Here is a 21,334-nt window from a genome sequence, read left to right on the forward strand (position 1 = left end):
ACATTCTCCTGCCTGGATCCTCTCACAGAGACAGGGTTCAGAAGGCCGCTTCCCGGTGTTAATGCTGTGCTACTAACTGACAATTTGCGGGAGACATGTCATCGAAGTGTCAATTCGGGTGAGATTCTGATGCTCTGTTTTCCAGAGGGGGGCGCACATACGCCAGGTTTTTCCATAGGAGAACAGAGCGCATGCGTGCGGAGTGCAGCCAGGCGAATGGGGGGGGCGGAATTTCCTCTTGGAGGCCGCGAGCTGGTGTTCCTCGGACGGACCAGTACTAGTATCGTGGCTGCTCTTATTTTCATACCTCTGTTAAAAATCTCTGGATATTAGATCGGCTCGACGCTTGTGCTTGGACGGTGTGATTCGTAGTGTAGCGGCAACTAAATCTCTTGTCCTGTTTTTAAAATTTATTTATTGTTCTTCCAGCAAATGATTTCAGCAAAAGCACCTAATACCGATTCGGAGCATTGCGATACAAAGTCCGGCTGACAAAGGCGAACACTTCGCTCTGCGCCCGCGGCACTGTGCAGCATATCTCTTCAAGTCGTATTAAGATGCATCTGCGCCTTTAACCTGCTGATTTACATAGCTGTAGTGAGATTAGTAGTTACATACTTTGCTGCGACCTGAAAATCCGTTTTGCTGCTGTTGCACGCCGTTGTGTTACTGCCCAAGATCGTCGTGCTGATGGAAACCCTGCGGACGCCCTGCGAAAGCTGGACTCCCTGCAGCATTTAATCCCCTTCAGACGCTTTTCAGCAGCGGAAAGGATTGTGCATAGTGGGACGAGGTATGATGACAGCTCAAATGCACACTCATTAATATCCCGTCTATATAAAATAATTGTTGTTTACTGTGCACCACTGGTGGATAAGTGCACGGGGTTTGCATGCTGTGCAGCTGTTGTAAATGCAAGTTCATGAACTTCATTCCCTCCCTCGTGCGCCTCTTGCGCAAATTTTTGCGCATACGTCATTCATTTAAACTTTTAATTTTGCCCGTTCGGCTTGACAGGGTGACTTTGCTCGTTGCTGTCATGGTTTTGAGAGGTGTGGTAAACGTGAAATCTGAACATATGCTTTAGTCGATCCCTGCCATTAAAGCGCCCAGATGTGTAGACTTTTGGTCACTGATCTGGCTGCACTGGGAAAGGGAAGTTTCCCCATACGTTAGAACCTTTGAACTCGACCAACTCGGACATCGAACAGGTCTGTTGTTGTTTTTTGTCGACTTGTACTTCGACCTAGATCTAGGAACTCGACCATTCCTGCTAAAACTCGTATGGGTCGGGACGCGATCTGCTCTAACATATCGGAGTTCCAACTGGTCGGTCGAGAAAAATCTAGCCGCAGCTCGACCGAGAACTCGGAACCAGACCTGTTAAAACTTGCACAGATCGAGACACGTCTCCCCTTCCAAACAATAACCCCTCCATCCCTCCTTCTCTCCACCTGCCACTTCCAGTATGCCATCAGCTCACATCAGTACAGGTAAAGTGCTCATAAACTCTCGTTTATTTCATGTTTATTGCTTTTCCATGTGTGTATTAGTTTTATGTTGTTAACGCTTCTTATCATTAGTTAAGTGGATACGTTTAAATAGGCAATCAGTTGAGGTTCTGGAAAACATTAAATTCATTTACATTATTTCTTACGGGGAAATTCGACTTGGACCTCGACCAAATCGCAAATTGACCAGCCTTCTGGAACGAATTAAGTTCTTGTCGCAAGGTACTACTGTATTCCTAAAGCATGTTTGCAAGACTAACAAATATCATTTAAAATATATGAGCCGCCTGTGGGAAAGGAGCAAACGTAGCGTGGCTGCTCTACCAGTTGGGAAGTACGTACTCCCTGCTACGCAAAACGACAGCAAGGCAATTGAATATATATAAAAATACTCTTTATGGAGTAATATATTGGCTTGGCTTGAGTTCAACAAATGCCGCAATAGCCAGCTTTCGTTTAGCAGGAACGGTTTATAAACTGCTGACAATTTTCTTGGCAAGCGATGTACTGAAACACACTATTTAAAGAAACTGAGGGTTTCTGAAGTTTCAGTTCCTAGCAAATTTTGTGGCATTTGATATAAGGTACCCCCCTGTCTCAGTTTAATTAAGTGGGGTATGACTGCCCGTGATCCAAGTGGGACCATTCGCACAGTGAATGGTGTGAAGGAACTTGAGATGGTGGGTACATCACCTCCCTCATCAGGAACCTGTCCTGTGTTGGGTGTCAAGTCTCCCCACCCTGGAATTCAGTCAGGGTTCCCTCCTCCACACACTAAGGAAATCACAGCTCCATATCAAACACAGAGATCATCTGCCATTTTGGACTGAACTCTGACCGATGCAGCTGAAAGTCATAAGCAAGGTAAGAATGCGGGATTCCGGCAGTGTAATTAGGGTAATCGTCCTGTAGACGGGATGATAACAACACCTGATTTGACCCGGAATGCTGAAATTAGGTTGCTGGGATATGCAGGGAGGTGCTTCTGGCGGTCACCGCTGAAGTGGCAATGAACGTCGCCAGACGGTCTCTCATTGGCCGGTAACAAGGGGCGGGAGCAGGTCCTGGGGAGGTGTAGCACGGCTTGCGTGCAGGACACCTCTGGGCCTGCACCCTGAAAGAGGTGGATTATGCGTGAAAGTTTCCCTGCCCTTTTAAGGACAGTAATGAAACGCATTGGAGGGGGCATTGCAGGTGACAGAGACCATAGGTCGTGACCGTTGGGGGGCCCCGTCAGAGCTTTGACTTGGGGAAAAACGGGAAATGGCAGTGCAGCTGTGTGGGCTGAGAAAGAGAGGAAGAGACTTTAAAAAAAATAAAAAATAAAAGAATGCAGAGGTGGGTGTGATTGTGGATGTCATTGTGGTCCTCGCCGTCACGGAGGACACTCTGCCGTCTCACACAGACACCGGTGAGGACGGGGATCCCAGATCCGGAAGCCAGTCTGGGGATGGTGAGAATCCTGCGGCTTGAGTGGTTTTTCTGGCCCGATCAGTTTCGGGGCAACTGTGTCACCGTGAGGTCACTTCCTGCTGGGGACAGCAATCCAACATCACAGAAGCGTTCTGCTCTTACAAAGGCCTCAGTATCTTTCAGATGGTTGTGCAAGTTTTGATTTTCAGTTCCACACTCAGATTGTCAGCTAACGGTTAAAAGGTTTCTTCTTAACAGCTGTGTTTATTAATAATACTTTTTCGTTTATGGGAAACCGCTACAGAGTTTGAAATGAACATAAAGCAGAAAAAAATGTTTAGCGAAAGGTGTTTATCTGCAGGAAAAGAATTAAAATAACATTTCTTAATTTAGGGCATTTTTAATGCAGGTTGTGTGCAGATTCCTATTCAGGCTTAAATGTTTGTGGGATATTACAATACTGTACATTTTCAGGGTGTGATTTTTGTCCTGATGCGTTCAGTCCCTTAATTTCTGTCTAGCTGCTGTCTCGCTAATAGATGCTGGGGGGTGGGGGGGGGTGACTGGCCTTGAGTAGCTGCTGTCATGGAAACACTGGTCACTCTGCCCTGGGGATTTCTCCTGTGGTCAGAGTTCATTTTTTCCCCTTTTCTTTCCTGTTTCTCCGGAGCTTTGTGGCCAAATGATAAATTTTGCGGTTTTTTTTTTTTTGAGGCTTTTCATTGGTTGACACTTTCAAACCAGGATGCATGTCATGCATCTTGCCAGTGAGTACTTTTCCTGTTGTTTTGGAAAAAAAAAATAAGCGTACACAAGCTTACTACATCTAGCCCCCCGCCTCGACCTCGGTCTGCTTTTATACCTCTGACTGGAGGAATTAGATGTACAGAGAGCAGCTGATTGGCTGACCTCAGTCACAGACGCACAGAGATGGGCCTTTCCCAGTGACCTGCCTGTACTCGGCTAATGGGACACAGTGTGGCAGCGTGGCGCATCACCAGCTTGGCTGTGACACTGTGAACAAAACAGATGGACTTTTAGTGATAACACAGATCTGGAACAATCTCTGCGTGGGCCCCTATTGTCAGATGACTTTGTTAACAAATGGCTACGTGCAGCAATGTTAACAGAAGCTGCCTCGCGTGTGACTTTTCTGTGCTCATCGAATACGGCACGACGATAAGCTCGCATTTTCCGCCTAACCCATTGTACTAATTCAGGACGTGAACAGCAGGCCGGTTTCTGGCACTGGGTCTAGGTCTATCACGCTGCATCCCTCACTGGGTCTAGGTCTATCACGCTGCATCCCTCACTGGGTTTAGGTCTATCACGCTGCATCCCTCACTGGGTCTAGGTCTATCACGCTGCATCCCTCACTGGGTCTAGCTCTATCACGCTGCATCCCTCCTTGTGCTGCCCCGGCCTGCCTGCACGCATCTCGTACGATAGGAGGCGAGTCTTGTCATTTCTAGGGGAACCAGAAACTCTGGTTGCCGTTCATATTGCACACTGTGAGTCATCAGGGAGCCCATCTGTCTGAATCAGCAACCCAGCTGCTCCTGGTCACATGGCTGCCCCCCCCCCCCCCCAAACAAAAACAGAAAGGGCTGCAGTTTCCCCTGTCTGTTTTTAGCCTTCTGGTTATTGTGGGCTGACCTACAGAGCGTAATTTCATCACTTGACTTCCATTACCAAGGAACAGTGCCGGAATTGGCTAACGCCTGCGGTCAGCTTCCCAGCAAGGCTGTCGGACGCCTCCAGCCCCAGAACCGCAGCCTTGGCCCAGTGCATGTGGCAGGATGTCACTGCCCAGTCAGGGTTAGAATCCACCTCGTCAGATCTGCTCCGTGGGATCTCAGGACCCATTGGATTGTAAGACTTAAGGTTCTGTACCAGCTGTTCTGGGAGGAGGAATCGGTTAGACCCAAAAAAGTAGTATTGGGGACCCAGTAATTACACCTCCTCAGATCTTCACCAGGGTGCAGAGTAGCCATTTGCTGCTAATCTCAGTCTGCTGTGGGTTGGCATTACGCTTCTTGGTTCGGCTGAAGTCCTAGTAACGCTATGCCACCGGTGCAGAAGCCACCGTCTTTCCTGTGGGTGTTGGAGACCATATGACCCAGCCTTTGACAGACTATCTGCTCAGGAACCATGGTGGCCCCCCTGGCCTTGTGCATGCCCCCCCCCCCCCATTTCGCTGAATAGACCTAAATATAACTCCCTTGTTCAACCACTTCACCTAATGGCTGGAGGAAGGAGGACTCCCTGTGTTCCTGTCTGAAACACTACTCGGACTCCTGGTCGTAGGCCTGCAGTGACTGGAAAATAGTCCTGCACTTCCCATCTTCTGACAGAATCCAGACAGATTCGGAATTTACAAATGGAATTTCATAATTTGTGGAAACTTCCATTGATTTTGTTTAAAATTCTGCAATTCTGACTGAGTAATGAGATTGTTGGAATCACTTCCGTGACTCAGCACATCATTGACGACCTTTGGGCAGTTGCCTCGGTTGGCACCTCGCTGTCCTCTGGTGACGGTCGAAAGAAAAATGTCCCCTGTTTTCAGGCAGCTGCCAAGTTGCGAGCTTATCAGCCCGAGCGACCGACAGCTAACGAGTTTGAGGAGAGCTCCGCTCTGCACTGTGCGCTAATTTTAGGGAGGAGAGGTTTTCATATGTTGTTTTTTCTTTGTGGGTCAGACCGCCTGTTTCTATGCCAGCAGAGAGACATCGTTAACAATAAAGGGATTTAGAAAATGTAAGCCGGATAGGCGAGGAACGGAGCTGCTGTAGCTTTTGCACATAGGCAACTTTGCCTGGAAGATGTCTTCTGTGAAACGTGGGATTCGAGAGTAAATCTCGCTGCACCTTCTCCGGCAGATGAGCCTCGTAACGGGGTCGGGCAGACGCCTGGGCTGCTGGCTCCGCCTCTGGGAAGCGGGGCTCCTTTCTCAGACTCGAGGAGTAATTAGGTCTGGAGGAGGCGCGGACGTGCGTACGGGGGTGTGCGTGTGTGCGATAAGCTAAGTAGACTCAGCGTTGCTAATGATCGCTTTGTGACCAGGTTCTGCAGCGACTGGTTAATTCGGGATCCGGCTGAACCGGAGTGGGGGTGTGTGGGAGGACATGGGTGTGTCAGGGGAACAGGCAGCCTGCCCCTCCCCCGGCCATGGCGCTGACCTCACCGCCCTCCCGCTCTGCTCCTCCCTCCTGGGGTAATCTCGGTGAATTGTCTCAGTCAGATGCTAAACAGGCAGCCCCTTCCTAGACCTTCCCGTTAATGATAGGGTACTATGGATGGCATTTTCATTTCCTGTCAGCCAATCCGGTCGTCCATCGCTCACCCATTGGGTTATTCCTGGCAGAGATCTGCTGTCCGCTGTCAGCTTTTAAAGCCTTATTTCCCTCAGCAGGGCGGCCGGGCGTCAAACGGTGCGTTAAAGCGGGACAGCGTGGCCCTGATAGCGGCAGCCGGCTCTGCCTGGGAGCCCCGACCACCCTGCGGAGTCCCGCCTCTGAGTCGTGTATGTGAAGCTGATAGGGCCACTTCAGTGACATTAATTCTCATTGGCTAATGATGCCTGTTAGCATGTCATCATCCAGTCATTTCTGTTCCCACTCATATATAACATTATTATGATTGTTGTTGTAATGATTTTCTGGGTCATGTTATGTTTCGATATCTTGTTCATATAATTCATTCCTTTCCTGCACCCTGGTACTCGTACCTGTGTTAACCTGTTACTGGGTGACTCCCAGCTCTGCTAATCTGCCTTGATTTAATCTAGCGGAGTCTGACATTCCCAGAAGCGTGAGATCAGCCCCCTCCCTTATCTTGCTGCACATTGCGTTACGCCATTTGGGCTCTAAGGGAAACCAGTTTCCTGCTTCCTTCTGATCCTGGGCATGCAGCCCTCGGCAGCCGCAGAGGGTCAGTCACTCCTGGACGTTGCTCTTTGAAGCACTTATTTATGTGACAGACACTGTGATGTATGAGTGGGACAGATAACATACCTCGCGGGCATGCAGCTGCCAGGGAGCCAGTTTGGATGCTGCCAGGCTGATTGGCCAGAAACAAGTGCAAGATAATTCTGGGGGCCAAACACAGCTGCACAAACATTAAATTAAATCCCCGCCTTAGAAATGCAGTTTGTACCCCATGCAGCATACATACAGCATCCCATAGGTCCTAGCGAAACGTCTTACATTGGACTTGGCTTTTCTTGCATACTGCCAGTAGAACTACCAGTATCTTAGAGCAGTGAACTTGTAATATAAATGATTGTTGACCTCAAAATAAACATGATAAATGCTAGCACTGGCCAGCGTGCTCAGCATGCAGATTCACTGCACGCTGGCAGTGAGGATGGGGGCGTGTCTCTGGTGAGATTTGTGGGTGGGGCTTATCCTTAGTGGCCTATGCAGGTCGCCGGCGTGTGGCCCTCTAATGGAAGACGGCAGCAGTGCAGTGTGCTGGCGCAGTGCCCTGCATGTAGCGGTGTTCACTCTTGCGCCCTTTCTAATCAACGTGTTTACTTCCTGCGCCTTTTAATTATCTAGCAGGGTGTGGAGATTCCAGGAACAGAGGCGCACAGAATAACTGCCATTCCTGCGTGCCTCAATACACACACAGATATAGACAGATGCAGTGAGACACAGGCCAGTGTGGCGTGCTATTAAATGCGGCTGTCCTAGTCGTGCGGCCTGTTGACAAACGGCCACCTGCCTGGTCCTGAGTAGGGCAGTGCTATTACTTCTGGGATGTCCAGGACATCCTCTCTGAAGAAGCACATGGCTGAGGAAGTGACATCACATTCCAGAATTTCAGCACCGACCGTCGGTGCCCCGGTTTCCTGTCTGAGGGGAAGCCGGGCAGGAAGCTGGCCGCCAGGAAAGGGGGGGGGGGTTTGGGGTTGATCTCATCTCCGTTCAGTGTCCGTCCCCCAACCCCACCACTAGATCGGGCTGTGGCCTCTTCCATGTTGTGCCCATTTGTCATAGCAGAAAAAGTTTGTTCTGTCTGGGTCATGAGGAAGTTTCCAGAACAGGTGCCACCTACTTGTTTTGATCTGCCGCCCTTTTTAAAGACAGTCATCCCTGAATAATGCTCACTGGTCAGGCCAGTGTGTTAAAAAGCGTGCCTTCCTTGATTACTTTGTGGTGTTCCCTTACATCATCATCTTTTATATCCTTGTTATGAGAGTCTCTGTAGTTGTTTTGCTTTTATTTGTGTTGTTTTTTAGTGATCCCTTTTAGTTACTCTGGAAAGATGGGTGACGATGGGAGTGACATCGTACATGCACACCGGAATTAGTCGAAAAATGCTGACGTTAAAATGACTGCGGTTCGTGGGCAGTGGCAGGTAAAGACCAAGGCTGATCACAGCGATGTTGGCTACAGTAATACCAGACATTCTTTGCATGTGCCATATGCTAGAAATGACCAAGATTAGAAAGGAAAATTAAAATATTCTGGACCATTTTATCCAGAACAGACGTATTTTAACAATTTGCCCACAGATGATTCCACTCTATTGAGTTTGGCTGTGATATATCCTAATAATCTTTTTAAGGCTATCTTTAATAATTAGCTTTGGTTCAAGCCAGACCTGCAAAATAGGCTTCTTGGTACCTGTAAAGCTGACTGTAAGCATTTTCCACTGGATCAAACTGGAGTTAAACTCAGAATAATCATAAAGCAAACCCAGGCTTGGTGCCTGTCAGCTCTGTCAGGGCATGTTCCGCTAGCATCCACGGCTCTCACGCTTTCCGGATCGCCTAGAACATGCCCAGAAAGGTCCCTGGTACATTATGAGCACAACTGTGACAGTCATGGTTCGGTGAAACTTTCATCTGCTAGTTCCTGTATGGCATTGTGAAAGCTCTGCGAATCACTGAAAAATGAATAATTTGGTAGCCAGGGATTTGGGGTGGCTGTTTCTCTCTCTTTTTGGCAGCTCAGCACCACACGACATCCACACAAATCCGTAGCTGCTGGCATGTATTTCCTGCTGAGAGTCAGACTATGGTCTCCGGTTTTCGTACGAGAGTGGTATCGGGGGTTTGCAGGTGACAGGGACTGCAGAACTCGGCCTTTCTCTCTTGTTTGTCCTCCTACGCCAGCCTATTAACAGGTAATCATTTACGACAAACAGGTTTAGCCACTTTTGTTTCAGCCGGTGCTATTTTGATGATGTTATTTCCCCTGTACCTCTTTCACTGAGCTGTTTTGTGTTCTGCGCTGAGGATATAAAAAGTCTACGTCCTCTTATTGAAAGGGTGTCTCTTTGTGACATTAAGCCGGAAATTAGACAGTTTTTCCTTCTGTAATTTGACCTGGCAGCCAACAACCAAGGGAAACAAATGGGTAATTAATAGGACAAATAATTGACATTAAACCAGACAGCTCATCTTCCAAAGGGAGCCGTATCTCCTGGGAAGCTTGATGGCGGCTGCATGAGGCTTTGGGGCTGATAATCTTCAGCTGGGACCAGGCTTCTAGGAAAGAAAGATGAAAGAACTTCAAATACCAAGTACTGTATGCTGCCTGAAAGCTGAAGACCAACTTCAGCTTCACATGTGTATGTTTGCTTTAAGTCATCATTATGTCAACCAAGGACTTGCTTCCGTAAAGGAAAATCAAATATTAGAATGGTCCAGGCAGAAACCAAACCTCGATCCTAAGTCCAGAACCTGTGGGTTGACCTGAAGAAGGCTGAGACCTACAGATTGTGAACAGAGACTTAATCTAATACAAAGACCTATTTTACAATAGGATACTTCATTAATCTCCCCGGGGAAATTCTCTCTTCACCTACCCCATCTTTCTCTCCATTAATTAAGCTTGGGGGGGATCTCACAGGACAGGGTCAGCAAGTGTGCAATGGGGATTAAGGGCCTTGCACACATGACCATCCTGGAGCGGCCAGGGCTCAAACCAGCAACCTTCCGATCACAGGCACAGAGGCTTAGCCCAGTGATCCACATACCATCCCTGAATTAGTTTTTTGGGGGTAAATAACTCGTGCAACCTGGGTGTTGTAGGTTTTTTAATATCAGTTGTTTGTTATGCTAGTTATCGGTCTTCACTTTTATTGGTTACAAGGTCACATTCAAGACGGGAAAATGTATTCTATGATTTATCTTAATTTCTGTTTGAAGATTACAAAAATCTGCCGTTACATAGTGGAATGTTGACTATTTGTATGAGTTGGGCTGTCATGAGTGGTGGTTTGTCACAAGTTTTGGGGAGTTTCGTTCCCGTGCTCAGTGGGGGGGGTCTAAATGTGGCCCCGATGCTGTATCTCTCTGTCGCAGAAGACGGCCGTTACTGTATCTGCCTCTCCTCATGCGTGCATCCTTCCGTGCCGTTTTTAAACCTCTGTCACCGCGATGAGGTAACACTGCGCCGCTCTGCTTTAAACCGCCAAAGACGATTCCGACTCGCTGGTTCCAGATCAGTGGACCGTGCTCCCCATCCACATGTCCGCATCTCGGGCCCCGGGGCCGGCCCACAGTTGGTAAGTAGGAAACGGGAAAAGCGGGACAAGCGGCAGCGAGAGAAAATAAGGACAAGGGGGTGAGCAGGTAGCTGAGGCAGGCGGGCGATAAAGGAGGCGGCGCCCGGCCCGACCAGAAAGCAGCGCCGCTCTCACCCCAGTCCCCATGCCAGCCTGTTCAGATGCCCGTCATGGTGACAAAGTTGGGGCACCTGCCCTGGCGCCTGGAATCCACCAGGGGGCTGCAGTGCCACCATCCGCTTCCCCTTCAATGTGGTGTAGATGTGAAGCTCCGGTGCCGAGTGGGGGCATGGGGGGGGCATAATTTGCCACCCTTGGTGGTTTATGCTTCTCCTTTCCATATCAAGCCCCCCCCCCCCCTCACTGCTGTTGGTGTCTTACCTCAGGATTATAGCAGCAGAAGCACAGATGAGCGAGTTGGCGTGGGGGGGTGTTAGATGAGTGACCCTGATGGGTGTGACGGAGGCTCAACTGAACCCTTGTCTGTTCTTTGCCCCCCCCCTCCCAGCTCTGATGGTCCGGCCCTGTGAAGCCTGAGAGAGCTGATCTGCTGGACCACGCCATTCAGCATGTCGGGGGTCCAGGTGAGCACCGAGTCCCGGTCTGGCGCTGGCGGAACCATGGCAACACACCATTCCACACCCTGAGAGCACAGCATACGAGAGCCCATATTGCAGTTGTGTTACACACAGTTTGTCCGGTTCCACTGAAGATCCCCCCCCCCGACAGCATTCTTACCCACCCCTCCCCCCACGCAGGCATCGTGGCCACCTGGCACAGAGTGTGTCGCCAAGTACAACTTCCAGGGCATCAGTGTGCAGGACCTGCCCTTCTGCAAGGGAGACGTCCTCACTATCATTGGCGTCACCAAGGTAACCGGCTCCTCCTTGATAACGCAGCTGAAGTAGGGATGCGGTGAACCCTGAGCCTATCCCAGGAAGCGCAGGGCACAGGGCCGTGGACACCAGCCCGTCGCATGCCAGCCCGTCGCATGCCAGCCCGTCGCATGCCAGCCCATCGCAGGACAAACGCATGCATATAAACACACTAATTCACTTACACTGTGTAGGCAACTGTCACATCCAGAGGAAACTCACATACACACAGAAAGGGGAGTATTATTATAACTGAGCCGCCCACGCGACATTGCAGAGGGCAGGACGAATGGACCGAGTTCCGCAGCAGCGCGTCAACATGTCAGGCAACGCGGTTGTCGTGCCGTATTTACTCAGGACCCTGCTTTCTCGCTTCCTGGCTGAGCAGGGGCTCACGCCTCTGCCTCCTCCTCATTCCCCCCAGGACCCCAACTGGTACAAGGCCAGGAACCCAGTGGGGGGTGAGGGTACCATCCCAGCCAACTATGTCCAGAAGCGGCAGGGCGTGAAGTCTGGGGGCAAACTCAGCCTCATGCCGTAAGTGTTTGTGGGTGGGCGGGGCGGTGGGCGGGGGTTATATTTCTGTCTGATTCTGTTTATGCATACTGATAGTCACGTGATACACAAGCTTGTGGGACGTAGGGGTGTCAATAGCATCTCTGGGTAATTTTCCATAATTAAATACCGTCCTCAAAGAGTCAGATATAAAACTGCCTTTTTGAAGTGGCTGCAATAATGGACGTATGGGCCGAACACCTACTGATGCTGTTTACAAAGCACCCACCTCCCCCCCCACCTCCCCCAAGGGCAGCAGTCTCGCGATGTGCTGAAGTCCTGCCCCCTGTAGGGCTGCTCGGGGCGTAGCGGGGAGCTGCCACATGCAGATGGGTAGAGCTGTCAGGAGCAGGAAGGGCGGGGGGCGGGGCAGACGTGCCAGGCTATCACTTTTGCCCATAATTAATCTTGATTGGGCAGCTCACATCCAAGAGCCTCACGGTTCAGACATTACACTTCAGCTGATGACATGAAATCAGCAAATCAACAGAATGGAGGGAAATGGCCGCCACACGGTCATTTCCTGAGTATAAAGTGCTTCCTTTGATTGGGGATGTATTAATAATGCTGATAAGCCAGACTTTTAGCTTTTTATGAACCTCGGGGTACCGGCTACTGACATTAAATATGAGCTCGGCTGGAGTAAGAATGCTCCAGTCCTCCTCATGTTGATATTCTTTTGATGTGGTTTGTAACTAACTGGCTTGGGGACCTGTGTCCATCCAAGTCCAGAAGGTTGCAGTTTCGAAAACCGTGGCTAGCAGAGTAACCATGACATTGTTGGGCCCTCGAGCGAAACCCTTAACCCCAACTTCCCCAGGGACCCTGTCTGACTCTGATAAATCAAAAATGCAAACATGAAACGTAAAATGACAGTGAAGTATCAAGAGAGTAGCTGCACGACACAGGAAAAATTTGCAAACTCCACACATACAGCGGGGACAGGAATGAGACACTAAACCCTGGAGATGTGAGACCTCTGTATGTGATGATGATGATGATGATGGTTATTTACATTTTTACAGTGTAGGAGCTGTTAATAAAGACAGAATGACTTAATCTTTAGTATTTTGAGGGATACAAAATGGTAACTTGGTTTATGCTCTGCAAACCCAGAAATAGACATTATTAAACAGAAAGCTGGCTTTCTAAGCCGGTGATGAGTGAAGGACCCTCTTCTGTCACTCACAGCCCCAGTGTGTGGTTGTTAAGTGCATGTGCCCTATTGCATATGATCAGTTGCCTGGCAACCGCACCATCACGTCCCTGTGGAAGCAGAGTGGCTCCCAGTCGGCCAATCAGCTGCATGCCGCCTCTGACGTGTCTCTGGGTTTGAAATGGGGGCTGTGTGAGGGGCTGAGTCTCGGTCAGCAATGGCCGTGTTTGGGGGGGGGGGGGACGACAGCAATTGACCCTCTGCCGCCTATAGCTGTCTTGCAGCTGTAGGATTCAAAAGGACATCTGACAGCTGGGGGGGGATTCACTCTGCTGGAGGGGAAAGGGGGCAGCCAGGCTCTATAGAGGAACAGAGACCCCCACAAGCCACACTTAAGCAAACTGCACTCCTCATTTGTGGCTTCCTGTTTACTGCCCGTGGCCTGTTTCAGCTTCCTGCCGTTTCCGTGGTTACGCTTTGTTTACACTGAGCGCCTCCCTGTTGAGCGTGTGGGACTGGCGGGGTCTGGCCCTGGGTGGCCTCTGTGTCCCTCCATTACACCTCATTACTGCATCTCTGGGGGCTTGGAGGACTCTGGGTTTAAGGGGGGGGGGGGGTGAGTGTTTAATGCGACCCCCTGGATTGTTCCCATATCTCCCTTTTCATGTTGCCAATCCATCCTCCATCGTAATGCACCTCAAGCCCCTTCCGGGGTCTGTATCCGCGCGTACCCTCCATGTGTGTGCCCCCCCACAGCTGGTTCCATGGGAAGATCACGCGTGACCAGGCAGAGCAGCTGCTCTGTCCGCCTGAGACGGGGCTCTTCCTGGTGCGCGAGAGCACCAACTTCCCCGGCGATTACACGCTGTGCGTCAGCTGCGAGGGCAAGGTGGAGCACTACCATATCATCTACCACGACGGCAAGCTGTCCATCGACGAGGAGGAGTACTTCAGCAACCTCATGCAGCTCGTGGAGGTTAGCACCCCCCCCCCCCCCCACCCAATATGCCTACTTTACTATACTTGTGTTCCTGTGTTCCTGTTTTACATCATCTTCCTTTACTGAAGACCAGTTCCAATACTAAGAACAGAAGTACAGAGGATGGTCAAAATCCTCAGATGGTGCTCTTGCCCCTCACCCCAAATATGAAGGATGCATCGGTTGCATCTTCACCAAACGAGGCCAATCCCATGATTCATTGCGCCCCAAGTTCATTCCTGGAAGGCAAGTTAACAAGACCGGTCTCTACCACAGATACGGTCTTTGGGTTCTTGGTATTGAGATTCACCCCAGGCTTGTAACTTTCATACAGTCATACCAGACAGTGTACCTCAGCATGCCACACAATACTGCCGTTTGCGTAGCGGCCCCCCATGACGTACCCTGCTAAGTGGGGGGGGGGGGGGGGAAGCTGCCATGATTGATTAATGCAGCAAATTTCTCCCAACATTTCAAAATTCAGTTATATACCATATTGCTGCGATGCCGCCCAAGTGGAGAGCAGACTCATCTCTCTGAACGTTTATGCTGGCTTTGTGCAAACTTTAGCAGTGTGGCTTTAGGCCCGGATTATCAACCCCCCGCCCCCCCCCCCCCAGGTACGGAGCAGTGACCAGTGAGGTTAGCCAATCGATGGGCTTCCTGATCCCAGCACTCGGAGACCCTCAGCAGGAGATTAACGCCATTGATCGGTGGAGTTAACTGACCACTGGTCACAGAGAGCGAGAGGCCTGCTGTGCGAGTCTGTGCCAGTCCGTCACTCCCCTGGTTTGTCAATGACTTGCTGGCCCCATGTGATTTTCACACTGAAGCTGCTGCGGCAGGATTGAGCAGGCGACAGCAGGCCTGTCTCTCGTCCCGTGCTCTTCCCTTGCCGTCACTGTAATTTGTCAGAGTGCTGAGCTTTAAGGCTTTTCGTTCCCCGAAAGGAAAGGACGGCCATGTTCTGCTGACGATCAGCTTTTCAAACTTAGAGCCTGAATAAAAATTGACACTTTTTCTTTAATGGATGCCTTTCTCCGGAACAGAAATTATTTGAATATCGCACTGCAGTAATTGCTCAGGGCTGCTCGTGCAAACTGTCATCTTATATCTTTAAATTAAAACCACTGCCTGTTAATTTTCTTTAATTATTCTGCACATGACTGGCCGAGGGACTGATTATTTCAACACCATTTTTTCCCTCTGATAGATAATTTGTGCATCGCTCAGAAGCGTAGTCTGCAAATACTGCCTCTGCATTTATTTATAAATAAGATGGTCCATAAACCAACCCAAACAAGAATGTTTAAAGGTAACTAGTCCTCTGGGGATGGTCTGGGCTGACTTTGCTGCGGTTAAGGGTGCTGTGGCTGAATTAAGGGGCCATGAGTTTGCAGACACAATAACAACACGTGGGTCGGCCTGCCTTAGCACCTGCAGGATGGAGGATGTCCTTAATCACGTAGTCTGCCCTAAAAAGGGTTTGAGTGCCCGACTTTAATTCCCCTCTGCAGAACGAGTTCAGGCTCTGACTGTGTTTGTTTTCACAGCATTACACCCAAGACGCAGACGGCCTCTGTACCCGACTCGTCAACCCCAAAGTCATGGAGGGAACGGTGGCAGCTAAGGATGAGTTCTTCAGAAGTGAGTGGGGGGGGGCGGCTTTGAGGAGCTGGATCTTTTCCAACGGGTGTGGTGCAAGCTCTGCTTCCCGAGGTCCATGATATCGCCTTCGATACCACCAAGGAATTGTCTCAGTGTCAAATGTGCTCTACTTTGCCTGTTTGGCAGGAGCAGTGCGGACCATGCCGTATTAGGTGTTGTAGCGCCTCACTCTGGCGCGTACATGATAGAGCACCCCTTGTGCTGCTTTCTGCAGGCTCAGACTCATTGTTTCACTCCTTTTGGTTCACCACTGAGAGCATGTTGTGTTGTGCGGTGACCCCTGCTGGTGGTTTGAGCGTAATGCAGCTTCATGCATCTCGTCTGAGTTTTGATAAAAGCATTTCTTATCTAGCCAAGCAAGTTCATTCCTGTGTCCTCACTTCAGGTGGGTGGGCCTTGAGCAGACAGGACCTCAAACTCCTGAAATGCATTGGAAAAGGGGAGTCGGCAGGTATGAGCACTCATTCAGACGTCTGGCTGTGCCTGGCTGCTGTTTCCTGTTGGCAGTATTGTTGAAAATGGGATGAAACTGGGCTGAGTAGTTCTATAACAAACATTTACTCGGAGCCCAAGTTGGGCGCCGTTTGGATATTTGAAAATTACCCATGATGCTGCTGTAGGCAGCAGTGTAAGTCCAGTGGAGACAGCAGTGTAAGTCCAGTGGAGACAGCAGTGTAAGTCCAGTGGAGGCAGCAGTGTAAGTCCAGTGGAGACGACAGTGGGAGCCCGGCTCCGTGTATTAGTTTGTGCTCGCGCTCTCCACAGACGTGATGGTGGGTGACTACAGAGGGACCAAAGTGGCAGTGAAGTGCATCAACAACGACGCCACCGCACAGGCCTTCATCGCAGAGGCGTCGGTCATGACGTCAGTCCCACCGGCCCGTTCGTCTCTGTCCGTCTGTCTGTCCGTGTGAGTGACACTGAACCTGCGTTTGTGTCTGACTGTCATCCGTCACTCTGCAGGCAGCTGCGGCACAACAACCTCGTCCAGCTCCTTGGTGTCATCGTGGAGGGGACGGGGACTCTCTTTATCGTCACTGAGTACATGTCCAAGGTCAGTGACCTAGTCAGCCTCCCCCCACCCACCATCAGCACAACAGGGCCGAAGAGAAAACATTTACATCAATAACGTGATGAGTCCAATATGGAAATGTGCTGTCAGAATGTTTTAGAAATACCCAAGGTGTGTGTGTGCGCGTGTGTGTGTGTGTACCATGCATGCCTTTTTGTAATTGTTACTTTGTGTGTGTCAGGTTTCCAACAATAAAGTAAAACGTGTTACTTTTTACCTTGTGGGGCCATTTGTCTGGTTCTCTGATAACCTCAATTATATAAAAAAAAATCTGTGAGTGCAGTTAAAAACTAAAATGGCCAAAAGTCTTTTATCCTGTTTTGTCTGGTTACTTGTGGTTAAGGGCAGGGTTGGGTGTGGGTTAGCGTCAAAATTAGGATTAATGTTACGCCCATAGAAATGAATGGAGAGTCCCCACAATGATAGGAGTGTATGAACTGAGTATGTCTCTCTACCAACAGGGCAGTCTTGTCGATTACCTGCGATCTCGCGGTCGGACGGTACTGGGAAGGGACTGCCTGCTCAAGTTCTCTCTGTGAGCCTCCCGCTAAACTCATGTCTTTTCTGCCCTCTACTGGTTATTGCCAGTACTCCTTTTTCAAAGTCAATATTTATGACCCTTTGTTCACAGTCCAAAGAGGGAAAGATTTAATGGTTAGAGATTAAAATTTAACTTATTGTCCAGAAGTATTATCCAGAAGTATTCAGCTTTCCACAGTGTCTGTGATACGTTGTACCTAATAACTCAGAGCAGTTATAAACTGATATTAATGTGATCCATGTTTAAATTCACTTGAGGTGAATTATCTGACTTTTTTAACCATAGCAGTCAGTTGAGGGCTCTGGTTGTGTTTGTATTTATTTGCCATGGAGCTTTTATCCAATGAGACTCCATGCTAGCTGTCATGTGACCCGAGCTCCTGCCAGCTCCCGATGTGTCCCGTTCGGAGGTTTTCTCGTTAGCTCTGCTCGTTCAGCTGGGCCGCTGTCCCGACAGGGACGTGTGTGACGCCATGGAGTACCTGGAGGCCAACAACTTCGTCCACCGGGACCTGGCGGCGCGGAACGTGCTGGTGTCGGACGAGAACATCGCCAAGGTCAGCGACTTCGGCCTGACCAAGGAGGCGTCCTCCATGCAAGACACGGCCAAGCTGCCCGTCAAGTGGACTGCTCCGGAGGCCCTGAGGGAGAAGGTGCGAGGGGCAAATGTAAAGCGTGGCATTTGGGGTGGGGGGGTGGGCTCCCAGCTGAGTGACGCCTGGATGCAGCTCTGACCTATTTTCAATATTTTCATATGGTCTGTCTGTCTGTCATATGCTTCTTCTCAGTGTGTGTGTGTGTGTGTGTGTGTGTGTGTGTGCGTGCGCGTGCGAGCGGGTTTACCTATCCTTATGGGGACATAATGTCCTCATAACGTGATAAATATCCGTTTTTTTTCCCTTAAAAAGTTCTATTTTATAAAAATCAGTGACTGCTATGAAAAAACTAAAAATGTATTTTGTTAGGTTACTTATGGTTATGGTTAAGGCTGGGTGGGGGTTAAGGTTGTCATAGTTAGCGTTAGCATTTTTCCCATTGAAATGAATGAGAGGTCCCCATAAGGATATGTTTACCCTACGTGTGTTTGTGTGTGTGTGTGTGTGTGTGTGTGTGTGTGTGTGTAAGAGAGAACTTACTCCCTCCATAAGTCCTAATACAGATGACCTCTCTCTGCCTGAGCAGAAATTCTCCACCAAGTCTGACGTGTGGAGCTACGGCATTCTGCTCTGGGAGATCTACTCCTTCGGGCGCGTGCCCTACCCCCGAATCGTGAGTATCCGCCCGGCCGGGCCTCAGAGCTGGCGTGCTGTGCCTTTTCATTTACGTTCCTCTGCTAGGAAGCTCAGCCATAACAGCAGCAAAAAGCCATTTTCCCCGGAGACTCAGACTCCCATTTTGTTAACTCGTTTTGTAAGCGTTAAGCTATCTGACATTGAGTTTGTCATCTCCCTGGGAAATGCTCTGTATAAATGTTGGATTTAGGGGCATATGCATCACGATAATTAGTGCAAATAATTAACTAATAATCCTGAGTTAAGCCAGCAGATTGGATTGTAATTAAAGCCAGAACACCCCCGCCTGCCCGTCCTAAGAGCCATCTGTAGTTCTCCTCTGTATTGGCACTTTTTAATTAATCACTGGATTCAGTCTCTCTTCAGCAGAAGACTGGTTACAGGCTCACTTTCCCAGGAGTGCCTGTGTTGTTGGGGCCTCCTGTTTACGACATGCCTGCTCGATGCACCTGTCACTCATGGCCTTGTGCCCAAATTATACACAATTCCCCAGACCTGCATGAATTGTCTGATCTGCTCTTTCTGGAATATTCTGTCCTGGTTCTGGATTCCATGTGTATTTTTTTTTCAACAATTATTAGTTTGTTGGCAAATCACGTTGAGTCCCATAGTTCAAATCTTAGAGCGGAGCTTATCCAGGGAGTTGACCCCAAAACCTTTAGGCAAGTTTGCTTACAATATTACGGTTCTGAAATTTTTAGGTAGAAGTGGAACAAACGATCCTTCTTCCATGGTATCTTGTCCCCCATCCATTTTTTTTCTTTTCTTTTTTTTGCCCTCCAGGCCCTGAAGGATGTGGTGCCCCGTGTAGATAAAGGTTATAAGATGGACGCCCCGGATGACTGTCCGCCCGTGGTCTATGACATCATGAAGCAGTGCTGGAATCTGGACCCGGAGGGGCGGCCCAGCTTCTGCTGGCTGAGGGAGAGGCTGCAGCACATTCGGGCCGAGGAACTCTGCCTTTGAGGGGGGAGCAGCCTGCTGAATACCTGGCAATGCATGTCTCCCCCCGAGACTGTGGCCTCCTCACTCTGCCCCCCCCTCCCCCACCATTAGTCTTGTTTGAAGCTTCGCTGCCCCTCCCACCCGGCCAGCCCCTTGTTTCCATACCGACCATGTCATGTGGCATATCAGTATATGGCCCATCTTTGTCGCTCTGTGCCAGCCTGCCTCCAGATCACAGAGCACTTTTCTCCTCATACTGCCCCCTACAGGCCTGACATTCCCTGACATCGCGCCGGCTTTATTTCCCATGAATCCTTTTTTTTTTTTTTTTAAATTGGTTTGCTTTTCATTCGCTTCCCACCCTCTGCCCTCGAATACAGACTCAGAACTGACGCCACGACCAAACTGGAGAGCAGACGGACGGTGACCCCGAGGGGGGAGAAAGACACTTTTGTGTGACACTGTGGAGTGGCAGCGCCTGCAGGACACTCGCATTAGGCACGCAGAACAAAAATGTTTCAAAGGAAAAGTGGACTTTTTTTTCTATTAATCTTATTTAAAGGACAAAAACCAGGATTTGTGAGGTAGCCGGCAGTCGGTGCTGGCCTTGGTCTGTGCTTGTTTGTCGCGGGAGACATTTGTTCGGTTTGCCGTCTCAGCTTTCAATGTTCGCCATTTTCTCTCTGCTGTCATGACTACAAATAAATCCTTCCACCTGACAGGACCTGGAACAGAACCGTGTACACGTACGCAGGTGTGACCCCCGTGTGATGTCTCACTACACTATTGACCCCCCCGCTCGATCGCTGCCTCTGGTGTTTCCTCTCTAGTGTGACCCCAATGTTCACTCATCTTCCTTAAAACTTGCTTTGCAGTCAGACTTGAATAGCCTCACGCTCCTGGATTCAATGTTACTTTTTCTTGAGCCGTGTATGAAGTTTCCCCCTGCATTAGCGATGTCATTCCTGGAGTTTCATCGATTCTCGCCTATCACGGGCACCCTGCGTGTATTAGATAGATATTCATCATTATTGTGACCGGAACGTTAAAATCAAGCTGAACGGTTTCAGTAAACAAAATCCCTGCCCCATGTGACACCCCTGTCCAATAGGAAGCCTCCACCGTTCACCATCCCCCTGAAACACTAAGTACAGCTCTTTCGGCTTTAACAAGGCATAAAACTCCCAGATGCTATATTTACATGTACTGTCTGTAGGTACCATTAATATAGACCCCAGTGTCACACACATCTGTTACGAGTTTAGAAACGTCTCTATTCGTCTGTATGACATCACTGCAGTTTTGGAATGAAGTCCCTGAATGTGATTGGCTTTAACATTCATATTCCTAGTGCAAACAGCCAATCATTCTCCCGCCTGGGTTCCGGCAGGCTTATACAGTATACATTATATATGTATGACTTTGCATGCCCTGTACGCAGAAGAGGAAACGCCCTTTTCGGGTGATATGAACACCTGTAGCTCCTTTGCTTGCAGCATTTCTGCAGTTACAGGAAATTGCGTGCAAATAGGATCTGCTTCATGGGCTCCCATTTATTTCCTTTTCTGCTTTATGCTATAAAGGGAAACGGGAGGGGGAGGAGGGGGGCTGGGGAAATATCCCACCAAATGGTAATGCTGATAACGGGAATATGTACCACAGGGAGCCAGCAGGTGGCAGCGCAAATCAAGCTCTCATGCTGAGTGCAACGATCTCGTGTGTTTGGATAGTTTTTGAGTAGGCTATGCCCGCAGTGTTTGACACACCCAAACTGGTTGCAAATGCTTATTTTTCTTTATTCCTTCTC

At 49.5% G+C, this 21,334-nt stretch overlaps 1 protein-coding gene across 4 annotated transcripts; it reads left to right on the forward strand.

Annotated features, from left to right (window-relative positions):
• The first annotated feature begins 182 nt into the window (after positions 1 to 182).
• LOC111848011 (tyrosine-protein kinase CSK) lies at positions 183 to 20,276 on the forward strand. 4 transcript variants are annotated; one of them, XM_023819692.2, is made up of 14 exons: positions 183 to 793; positions 1,468 to 1,493; positions 10,954 to 11,029; positions 11,204 to 11,317; positions 11,745 to 11,857; positions 13,788 to 14,007; positions 15,564 to 15,657; positions 16,064 to 16,129; positions 16,444 to 16,543; positions 16,642 to 16,732; positions 17,212 to 17,285; positions 17,748 to 17,943; positions 18,473 to 18,559; positions 19,366 to 20,276. In XM_023819692.2, the coding sequence occupies exons 3-14, from the start codon at positions 11,015 to 11,017 to the stop codon at positions 19,546 to 19,548; spliced, it is 1,353 nt and encodes a 450-aa protein (XP_023675460.1). In that variant the 5' UTR covers positions 183 to 793; positions 1,468 to 1,493; positions 10,954 to 11,014; the 3' UTR covers positions 19,549 to 20,276. The 4 variants fall into 4 exon arrangements, with proteins under 4 accessions (XP_023675460.1, XP_023675458.1, XP_023675459.1 ...); XM_023819691.2 differs by lacking the exon at positions 183 to 793 and adding an exon at positions 988 to 1,211; XM_023819690.2 differs by lacking the exon at positions 1,468 to 1,493 and having other exon boundaries at positions 184 to 793.
• Positions 20,277 to 21,334: the final 1,058 nt, after the last annotated feature.

This window comes from Paramormyrops kingsleyae, chromosome 11, assembly GCF_048594095.1.
Source record: "Paramormyrops kingsleyae isolate MSU_618 chromosome 11, PKINGS_0.4, whole genome shotgun sequence".
NCBI classification, from domain to species: domain Eukaryota; kingdom Metazoa; phylum Chordata; class Actinopteri; order Osteoglossiformes; family Mormyridae; genus Paramormyrops; species Paramormyrops kingsleyae.